An 11,706-nucleotide genomic window follows, 5' to 3' on the forward strand; every position below is an offset into this window, starting at 1 on the left:
CACATGTCTCACTGCATTGTACTGCATATACCATGTTGCTTAGTTTGTGTCTGGGTGTTTTTTCCTTGGGGTGGACAAGCTTCTGCCTTAGTGTATTCTTGGGTTTAAAGTGTGCACATATGTTGTGTTGGCTGAAGATTCTCCTGAGGATCTTTCAGAGCTGAAAAAGCTTGGATGAGAAGCGAAATGTCTTCCCCAAAAAAAAAAAAAAAAACACAAGAAAGTCTAATTGCCTCTAGAAAAAGCATCTTTGGGATAACCATGATCTGGATGACTGAGAATCTCCATAGACAACAGCTAAATTGAACCCTTTGCTAATCTTATTCTATAGTAGTGGCCAAAATTGTGGAAACCTTTTGAGAAAAGTATACATTTGAGGTTTGATGGCTAATAACACCACTTTTTTTGAGCAGTATCATAAAATTATATATCATTGGAAAGATAATTTAATCAAGAATGTAATACAATAACTTTTATGAAGGATTTGCTATTAAATAGCAGTTATAAAGAAGAAAAATGAAACACGTAGAAAAAATGAGATATACAAAAATTATCACCATAGAAAAAAATGAGATATACAAAAATTACCACGTCAGTTAATACTTAGTTGGGTAACCTTTAGCATGAATTACAGCCTTACAACATCTCCCCATGGAGTGAACCAAGTCCTTTAGTTCTGTAGCTGTTATAATGTGAAACCAACATTTAATGATAACTGGGTTTTATTGCTGGGTCGCTTCTGACTAACAAGTTTCTTTATTCAGCTCCATAGATTTTCAATTGGGTTAAGGTCTGGGCTATTCCCAGGCCATTCCAACAGTGGAATATGATTATCTTGAAACCACTTTTTGCACACAGCAGCAACATGACATGGAGTTGAATCCTGTTGAAATATAAATGCTTCATTGTCTTAGAAAAGATCATCTGTGGAAGGTTTCAGTTTGGGCTCAAGTATTTCATTAAGGTATTTTTGGCCATTTATATTCCCATTAATCACACAAATTCTGCCCACACCTTTTGATGTCATACAACCAGATCATAACACTAACTGGGTGTTTCACGGTACATGTAATGCAATCAGGATGCAAATCTTCTCTGATTCTTTTCCTTATGTATTTTATGCCATCACTACCAAACAAGGAGATCTTGGTCTCATCACTCCAAATAACACTGTCCCATTGTTCCTCTGTCCAAGTAACATAGGTTTTAGCCCAGTTTAGTCTTTTCGATCTTTGTTTGAGAGATAAAACTGGCTTTTTCGTGGAATTCTAGATTTTAAGCCAAATTCCTGCAGTCTGCGCGGAACCGTCCTTGCACTCAACTTCACACTGCATTGTACCATTTCATCTTGTATATGCCTAGATGATTTTCTTCTGTCACGTAGGCACAGTCTCTTAATTCTTCTATCATCACTTGCTGTTGTGCACCTTTTCCTGCCTTTACCAATGTGGTTTTGTAGTAACTAGGTCTCCTTATACCTCTTCAAAAACTTAGAAATGTCACCTTTGGTTAAGTTTCCACCAATTTTTCTTCTAATTTCTTTATAATTGTAACCTTGTTCACTTAATAATACTATTTTACATCGCTTTCTGGGCGACCAGTCAACTCTTCACACCATTACTTTAATTTTATTACGTTTTACAAGCTCATTAAATGAAAGAACACAAAAAACCCCCAACCAACTTGATAGTGATCATATAACACACTGACAAATGTCCTCTTCTCAGCTTCAATACGTGACATCAATAACTGAATCCCACTGTGATCTGATTGGCTTATTGCCAAACAAGAGAACACCTGGTTGGTTCTCTAAACACTCATGCTCATTGGCTACAATCAGATGAAGGAAAGCTACCTGATATCAACCTAAGCAAGTTGTGCTTCCTTTTTCTGGTTATTTGGCTATAACTTTTCATAGAACACAGATAATTGAACAAACCTTGTTGCATTACATTCTTGATTAAATTATCTTTCCATTGATATATAATTTTATGGTACTACTCCAGAACAAGTGGTATTATTAACCATCAAATCTCAAGTGTACACTTTTCCCAAAAGGTTTCCACAATATTGGCCACTACTATACATAGGTATAAGAAAGAAAGTTATCTTATAAGATCAGATTACTTATTTATGAAAAGTACAGTCAAGGTTGGCTAGCAAACTGAAAAATTAGGTCTTAGTATTTAATCTTATCAGTTATTTTTTCTACTGTTGCTTAGCTATGGGAACTTTTTTTATCATATCCTCTAATAGGTAAGGAAAAGTGATAGAAATACAAGCAACAGAAATGGCAAGGTTAGCAAAAACCTCTGCCCCAAAATAAAAAAACCTAAAGAACGAACAAAACTCTAAGAGACAAAATGCCAGATTGAAGCAATGTAAAGAACATCTTAAGAGTTCGCAACATAGTTTGGAAATTGGAAGTATCTTGGTGAATATTTGTAGATCTTAAAACAGAATTCCTATAAATAAAAGTATAAGTAAAAATTAACTGCAGATGTTACTTATTTCTTGTTGATACATCAAGTTCTGTTGTCTCTTTTATTGTTAGAAAATAAGTTTATTTTTTATTGCTTCTAATTGTTCAAAAATCATACTTATATTCCACAGAAGGTTGCATAGAAAATTAATAATTTGTTGATTAATTGGTGAGAAATATTAATTAATTGGTGAGAAATATTTTTTAAAAAATGTGTATTCTTGTTAGAATTCCTCATGGAATATGTTTCAGTGCTGAGAGTTGAATTTAAAGTGCTAAAGGTTTCATTGCACTGATGATATTATCTGGTTGGTAATGAAACATTTGCAAGAAAACCACCAAACTCAGAGAGCACCAAGGACCCCACATTCTAATATATGTTATCAAATATTACATTATGAAAACAGCATAGCATTCATTCCTTTTAATAGTACTAATTTGAAAATTTTAGGCACGAAACTATTGAAAAGCAATATAACAATCTTCAAGGAATGTGTAATTCACTGAATAAACAACTTGAGACCCTTAAAAGACTGAATGAATCGCTGAAGCAACAGAATGAAAAGTAAGTTAAGTTGTTTTGTAAAGTTTAAAGAAAACTTCATTTAAATTAAACAGTCTGGTTGAATCATAACAAAAGTTGTATAGATTTTTTTGGTCAAACAGCCACGATAAAGATTATTCACTAATTGGGGACAAATAATTTTTAGTAAAATTAAAATTATTTTTAAATAAAAATATTTTTTAAATTTATTTCCTGTTGCTAAGATTCCCACATTTATATTGTTGTATGACTTTGAGATCTTATGCCTATTCCAATTGTACTATTTACTTTTTTTCTCACTTGTTACCCACACAACTTCAACTTTTTATCTGATTCATTTTTCTTCTTAATTCCTGTTTTCAACATTATTAAATGACATGAAAAGTTTCACTTGGGTCTGGGTGCATCTTCCTGTTGAAGGTGTATATTATGAAAATAAACTTTGATAACAAGTAAGGCTGTAATTGGTATACATATGATACTTAGAGGCATATCATTATATTCATATGTATTTTAAAATGTGAAATCTAATATTTATGCCTACAATTTCAGAACTGTTGCTCAGCTTCTTGAAACAGAAGAACATAGAAAAGAATTGAACAAACAGATGCAAGAAAAAGATGGGCAAATATCAAGTTAGTATTTATAAGTATATCAGCTTTTTCATACGTATTGCTTATAGAGAAAAAAGGGTAAAAAAATTCACATGTTCTATTATTGCGTATTTGTTGCGTTCTTCATGTTCCCTTAGCCTGGTTGTTTTTTTGTAGACATTTCATTGCCAGTCTGTTTATATCATTACATATTTTATATTGGAAAAGCTGTTAACCTTCATTTTTATGTTCCCTTTTAAGACATCCCAAAGACAAGCAGTATTTCAAAAACCTGTTTTCTACGTTGTGCAGAACAATCTGCCTCTAATACGTCTGGTATAAAGCATACAAGTCCTGCTCCCTCATTTTAGAAAGCCAAACAAAAAAACTAGACAACCTAAATCCTAGTCTCTTCCCAAAACCAGCAGGGAACTATTTTATTTCAAGCATTATTAATGCTAGTGAGAAAGCCTAAAAAGCAAATATTTAAAAAAAATAAAGGGCTACTCCCTATCTTCTGCCCTAACAACAGAAGGGCATAATCCCTTAGAACCTGCTGCTAGATTTTACTACCCCTGAGCTATTTAGGATCTGGTTTTTGCCTAATGTAAATTAAACTATTTATAGGCTAGTGTTCTTTCCTCACTAGACAACGTGCTTATGTTTAACAAACAGCATGTTCCATTACAGATAGTCCTTGAATTACAACAATTTGTTTAGTATCCATTCAACAGTACTGAAAAAAGTGACTTATGAATGTTTTTCACACTTATGACTATAATAGCATCCTTGTGGTCATGTGATCAGAATTCAGATGCTTGGCAACTGAGTCATATTTGTAATGTTGCAGTGGTGCGGGGTCATGTTTTGGACTTTCTGACAAGCAAAGTCAACAGGAAGCCAGATTCACTTACTGTAACAATTGTGTTACTAATTTAACAAGTGCAGTAATTCATTAAACAACTGTGGCAAGAAAGGTTGTAAAATGGGGCAAAACTCATTTAAAAACTATTTTGCTTAGCAACAAAAATTTTGGGCTAAATTGTGGTTGTAAGTTGAGGACTATGTGTACTTGGACTCACAATTAATTGCTAAGAAAAACCTTTGGCAAACAGTAACTGAAAGTGCAGGGTATTTTCCTTGGTGAGTAATAGAAACAGGAATATCAGTACAGAAGTCACAGCACAGATTTTTAACAATACCACAAGAGAATACTTTCTTTATCTGGCCAAATAACAGATACCTCATCATGAGTTAGAAACAGTAATTGTTGTACCAAATATATTGAGAAACATGTAAGTTGCTGAATTAACTAATACAAGCAATTTCAGTTGTTCAGAATAAATTATTTGTATGTAAGGCAAATTAGGCAAAAAAAAAAAACCTGAGTTCACATATTCCTCTGAGCTGGAATGTGATTTCTTTGGATTTGGTTTAGTGTCACCTATCATTAGTGGTTTATTAAAGAAGCCACAATTAAGGGAATTGTGGCTGTGCAATATTAAGTATAACTATTATACTTTGTTTCTTAAAATCTCCATTTCAAGTCAAGCATGTTTTTGCTCTAAACTGAAAAATGCATCTTTATTAAGACAAATACTGAGGACCATAAAATGTGAATGGTCAATGTTCAGCAGATGGCAGTGCTGCACAATTCATGCAATGATAGTTGTGGGAAAGTATCAGTGTTCAAAAGTTTTGGAGTCAAAGGAACCACTTTTTTTCTTACATATTTTTTAAAAGGTTTACAACAGAAGATAAAAGTTCAGGAAGAAAAACTAAAAGCCAGACAGAGGGAAAAAATAGAAATGGAGGACAAAATGGACATTCTTAGAAAAGAGCTAAGTAAAACAGAACAGGCAAGAAAAGAACTGAGTATTAAGGTAAATTATTTATTTATTTAGGATTATTTGTGTGCTGCCACTTCTTGTGATTCTAGGGAATAGAGAATAAATTCATTGTTGATATGTATACATATTGAGCAAAATGAAATTAAAAATGGATAGAGGTTGCAAATATTGCAAGAGATATATTGAATTAAATGAGATGCACTTTCAAATAAATAAGACTGTCTTCTTAGATTCATAAAAAAATTAATAGATGAGTATAATTTATCGACTGAAACATCTTCCAAAATATACTTAGCACAATTATAATTAACAACCAAACCATTTCAAAACATGATTTATGAGTTATCGTCTAATTGCCGACTGGTTTGTCAGTTTAATGTTCTAAGTAAGTTTTGTGATCTATAGCGTGGAGTTTATTGGATTTTGATTTCACTCAATGTGAACAGAATGCATGTTTGCATGTTTGTTAGCTATATTAAGTAGTGTATAATATGTATTTTCAGGCATCTTCTTTGGAAGTTCAGAAGTCACAGTTGGAAGGGCGACTAGAAGAAAAGGAGGCTTTAATCAAACTTCAGCAAGAAGAACTAAACAAACATTCTCATATGATTGCAATGATCCATAGCTTAAGTGGTGGTAAACTAAGTGCAGAAGCTGTGAATCTCAGTTTATAAAGCAGATTATATAAGTGTGCAATTAATGCCATTTTATGTTTTGTTATGAAAAATATTTTAGATAATTTTCCTTGAAGATATTGTGGCTTTTATGAACAGTAGGCTACATTCTATTCATTTTGATACTAATATCTATATCATTATTGGTTGCCTTGTTTATTAATTTAACAAGGACTGGATATAATTTCAGAAAACATTTAAGTAAAAACTGATTTGATGTGCAAACTATCAACTATGGTAGGTTTACTTAAGTTAGTAATTCTACTCAAAATGGTTTTACAAAAGCTTTCATTTCCTTGTATATAAAATGTTGTACCTGAAATCTTGCTGGTTAACCTATAAATTTCAAAATGAAAGTATGCATATATATATATATATATTATGTAGAAAACAACATTTTAAGTCCTGTATTACAATACAGATATACATTAATGAATTGCATGTTTAAAAGAGGTCTGAATTTTTTCCCCCGAAAACAGAATAGATGCTCAGTTTTCATATATTCAGTTTTCCTTCTGATGTAAATGACAAATAATTCTATTTATAGTTTTTCAAATTTAGAGATTTCTGAATATAATAGTCACAGGTTGTATTTGTTTCTTTTAAAAATATTCTACACATTTTCTAGTATTTATTACAAACCTATTTTTTTTGCTGAAGATAGACAATAATAGTGTATATTTTTAAGCATGAATATGTTTTAAAATAATGAACTTTCAACAAATATGTATAATTTAAAAATCAACTTACAACATTTAGGGCAAGGACATATACTTTATATACATGTGCTTTATATATCTGTCATCTTTAATGATATAATGAAACCTGATTATGTTTGGAGACACTGAAACTCCAAAACAATTAGTATTAATTCCACTTAAGAGGGTAGTGATCATATGCCAACATTTCAACAAATACCTTTATATTTTAAATTTAACATGCCAGCCTTCCTCTTTAACTATGTGCAATTGATGCTGCCAATTATATTTTTTGAAAGCTATTGTCTCCAACTTGGCAATGGTATTTGACATTTAAATGAAGTATTTATTATGGACTCTACTGTGGTCTTTTTATATTTTTGTTGTAATTGCATAATTTGTGTCTGGAAAAGGAAATAAATAACTCTGAAGTTACGCATGATCTTTGACTGATGAAAACTGGTTTACTTTTTTCTTCCAATTTAACTTGACTTTGAGCTTGCACGAGCAGTTCATAATTAGTTCCATAGTCAACCCCCTTGCCATTCTTTCCTGTATTAACTGAAGTCTTCCATCTTTTTCTTTCCCACCAAAAACAGTGTATTCAGTCTAATGATGCCCATGTAGATGTACTGTATATCCATGTACGATGCATATGAAGGTGTAATTTTATTTGTTGGAATACTGTTAGTAATGAAAAACATTGGACTGGGAGAAATTGGTAAGCCATTCTCCTACTTCATTTCTTTTTCTTAGGTCGTGCTTTCCATCTAGGCTGTCCTCTTGAACATTTCCAACTTTCGCATTCCAAACTGCAACTACAAGCAGCACAGAAAGCTTGCATATTCGTTCAATTTTAGATTAAACTTGAGCAGATAACCTGTCAATCTTCTCCTCTGTATCAATGGTTGAGGCATAAACTTAGTTAATTATTAACTAAGGTTTGTCTGCAAAGTCTAATTGATATTATTTAATCACTGTTTGCATTGTGCCCAGGTATTGCCCTTACAATATCATTCCTGGTTATGAAAGCAATGCCATTCCTGTGTGTCTTGAGTTATAAGAAGTATGAACTTTTGGCTAAAAGTGTCCACTTCCTGCCCATCTTATTAGATAATGCCCAAGATGTTAATGTGTGCCCAGTTCATTTCTCTGTGCGGCTTTTCTCATGTTCCTGATTTTTACATTCCATGTTTTCACTGTACTTCTGCCTTTGAAGTTTGAGATTTTATTATGCTACAATATCAGCAACTAGATATTCCAAACTCTTTAATCTCACTGTGTCATAAACACTTTTATTGCTCTGATAGATCCACAGCTTTTCTTCAGTAGCATGTTAAGCATGTTTAGTATATTTATTTAAGAAAATTTATATGGCCGCCCAACTCACTCTCAATGACTCCAGATGGCTTGCATGATAAAAACCCAATATAAAAAGCAATAACACTACCATTCTAGCAACAACAAACAAATGAGCCATTTGATAGGCTCCACACCACTCTGGGTCCCTAGGCCTGATCTCCAGGGCCTTGAGAAAAACTGTCAAAGTGGGGGCCATCTTATCTAGGGATGATGTTCCACAGGGAGAGAGTCACCACAGATAAGACCTTTGGTACCACTAGATGGATTGCTTTAGGACAGAGTCTACTGTACTGTATACATATTGTGTATATACTGTACAACAGTGCATGCTAGGATGATGAAAAGAAATCACACACTTAAATTACATTTGTCAAGTGGAGGTGATAACATATTTCCATTAAAGAATGATGAGAACAGCTCTTTCCAGAGGTCATCAAAAATTAGTTCCACTAATAGCCAATAAGATGGGAGTTCTGTCTGATATGGCCTGTAAATAGAATAAACATAATTATTTCCACAATAAGAAACTTTATAAATGGCTTTAGCAGATCTTGCATACGGCAATTTAAATGTCAAAAATTCAAATGTTCTCTATGATATATTAGTCTTTAATGATCACCTTTTTTCATATTTTGAGAACAGATATTTGTGTTGTGCTGCCATCTGCATTCAGAGAGCAAATGATTCTGCACATACATGCTCTCACATACCATCTGTTGAGAACACCTCAAACCAAATGCATTTCTTGCAGGAGATTGTATTAGCTGTGAAGGCAGCTGTGAGAACTGAGAAGAAGCAACTGTTTCAAGGTTTTCCTGCATGCTCTGAATCACATTATGCCTTTTGAATCTGGATTTCTGAACAAGTCTAATATGAAGCCCTTGGAATCTTCACTTGCTGCCTGGTTGATCACAAAACAATAGTATTTGATAGAAACTATCTATCTAAATAATAAAGACTTGAAGAAAATGTCTTTGGAAATGTTTAATAAGACAGGAAATGTTTTAATGCAAGGAAATGTTTTGCAAAATGGCAAGTTTTTAACCTGATCTTCTCAAAAACATACAATACTGTAAATGTTACTGATTTGGTCCAAATCTTATAAAGAGTTCCTGGCTGAAGTTTTCAAAGCTATTTTCTCAGTCTGAAAGCCAGTAACCAGATAATTGAACTATTCTGGCTTCCTGACTAAACAATATTTTGTATCTGAGATAGACATTATGAGAATCAATTGAAGACCCATTTTTCCCTAATAGAAATATAAAGCAACTTCCTTTTAAATCAGTAGCAATTACTAGCAGTTAAAGCTACTTATGATTCTGTTTCAAAGTTATGGCGGCTGCAGTGCCCCTACAGCAGTGTTTCTCAACCCTGACAATTTTAAGGCATGTGGACTTCAACTCCCAGAATTCCACAGCCAGCATTGCTGGCTGTGGAATTCTGGGAGTTGAAGTCCACATGCCTTAAAATTGTCAAGGTTGAGAAACACTGCCCTACAGTCATTCACCCCTATGACTTTTTGCTGGTGTGCATGCTCCCCGCCTCTCCCCCCTCCCCGCTCACCAGGATCCTGCAGGCCTTGGACCTACAGTACTTCCCACCTGCACTTACCTCTTGAAAATCTCTTGGCCTCATGTTGGGAAGGTGGTCAGGTCACACGTCCCTGGGCCACATGGCTGCCTCCCAGAAAGGATCATTTTCAGTGTTCCCACAATTCCTTGCAGGCATCTCAAAATGTCAGCTGCTTCTGCATAGCGGCCCATATTCCACATGAGCATACCAAAATGGCTGTTTTCACAAAGCTGCTGCATTGGCCAGGGATTAATTCCTTTTTTTGCTGCTTGCATGCAATTCTGCACAGCGCTGCAGAATTGCAGGTGTGCTGACAATGATGGCCACTTCCAGGAGGCAGCCATGTAGCCCAGTGCCATCTGGCCTGTCCTTCTCCAACATAAGGTCAGGAAATCTCCAAGGGGTAAATAAGAAGGAACATGTGGAGCCTAGTGGAATGGGAATCAAGCCTAAGGTATGTGGGGACCCAGTGCTGGAAGGAAAGGCCTGTGAGAATCAAAAGGGAGAAGAAAACATGGGATATCTTGTGGATGGAGGACATCTTTGGAGGTCTATGGCAGGCGGACCTATGCCTATGCTAAGACCTCCCCATTACTGAGACTGCCAGTGCCTAACAACCCACATGTTCATTTAACAACTGCCTCAGGGAAAGCAGGGACTGGGGATCCTTAAGTGAGACCATATCACCACTTGCAACTATTGTGGTCATATCTTGAGAACTACTAGAATTCTAGAACTTTTCTGGGTTGCAATCATACTAGTTCTAGAGCATAGGTATCAAACTCGTTTGCGTCACGTGACATTGTGACGTATCGCAACGTTTTTTGCCTTTGCAGAGCTGGGGTGGGCCTGTCCTGCATATGACACATCCGGCCAGTGGGCCGCCAGTTTAACACTCCTAGAGTATCACAAATGTCCCAAATATAAAATGGAACAATATTAAAGACTCCCATATTTGTTTGAAAAAATTGAACTCAGGGAGTTTATAAATGGAAGGAAAATATGGGAAGAAGATTGTTGTTTATTAAGGTTAACTGGAAGATTTCTTTTTATTATGGTGTAAACTAGACATTTTTGTTAATGCTTTTTGTGTTAGAATATTACTACTACCGCAGTACTATCAAGTTTATGTGCTTCTGCTTGAACGCCCTCAAAGATTTAATGCAAGACTTGGCTGTTTTTGTCCTAATTTTTCTATCACAAGTCTATACAAAGAGTTTTATATTCATTTTGTATCTTGAACACCTCAGCTCAGTAATCTTTAATCCCTGTGATAAGTCTATATGATGGTACTAAAGCAATAGTTCTTCCCCAGCTATTTATGCCCAATGACATGAAATAAACATGTCAATGAGAATGAGACAATGAGGACAATGAGAAACAGCATAAACTAACAAAATAATAAAGGCCCATAGTCTACAATCTTCCAATCCAATTACCTATGATTAAGTTTAATTGAGCTCAATTGGACTTGCATCTGAGTGAACATATCAAGATAGCATTCTTAAAAATATTCCAGTTCATTGCAGCACCTGGAGTTTTTAAAGTCCAAGTAGTTCTCCTTTAGCAAGTGCCTCATTTAGTAACCATTAAGGTTCACAAGGTGATTAAAAAAGTAACTGCGTCCAATCTTTACACTTATGTCTTTCACAAATGAGTAAAGCAAAGAAAAGTTGAAGTAAGATTGTAATCACAGTTGCAGTTTCACTTAGCAACCACTTTGCTTAATGACAAAATTGTGGTCATGAAATGAGGGCTACCTTTAATAGATTGTGAAGATTCTTTTTTTCCCCACCTTATTTTTTGGAGAAAAAAATTATGGTAAACATGGGACAGATCAATTTGGAAAAAAAACATTTCTCTGTATCTTACTATCTGAATAGAATAAGTGAAGCATCCTAAGGAGAAAGTTAGATCTTTTCTTCTAGTTT

At 34.3% G+C, this 11,706-nt stretch overlaps 1 protein-coding gene across 2 annotated transcripts in view; it reads left to right on the forward strand.

Moving 5' to 3' along the window:
• The window catches only part of CIP2A (cellular inhibitor of PP2A), a 30,706-nt gene extending 23,423 nt beyond the window's left edge, over positions 1–7,283 (forward strand). For both annotated transcript variants that reach the window (XM_039364996.1, XM_039364997.1), the window contains 4 exons: positions 2,934–3,047; positions 3,579–3,661; positions 5,363–5,502; positions 5,973–7,283. In XM_039364996.1, the coding sequence (XP_039220930.1) occupies positions 2,934–3,047; positions 3,579–3,661; positions 5,363–5,502; positions 5,973–6,143 (508 nt within the window). In that variant the 3' untranslated portion in view covers positions 6,144–7,283. The remainder of the gene's footprint in view (positions 1–2,933; positions 3,048–3,578; positions 3,662–5,362; positions 5,503–5,972) is intronic.
• The last annotated feature ends 4,423 nt before the right edge of the window (positions 7,284–11,706 follow it).

Source organism: Crotalus tigris, unplaced genomic scaffold, assembly GCF_016545835.1.
Source record: "Crotalus tigris isolate CLP2741 ecotype Arizona unplaced genomic scaffold, ASM1654583v1 scf7180000019944.6993514239:2294586, whole genome shotgun sequence".
In the NCBI taxonomy this organism is placed as follows: domain Eukaryota; kingdom Metazoa; phylum Chordata; class Lepidosauria; order Squamata; family Viperidae; genus Crotalus; species Crotalus tigris.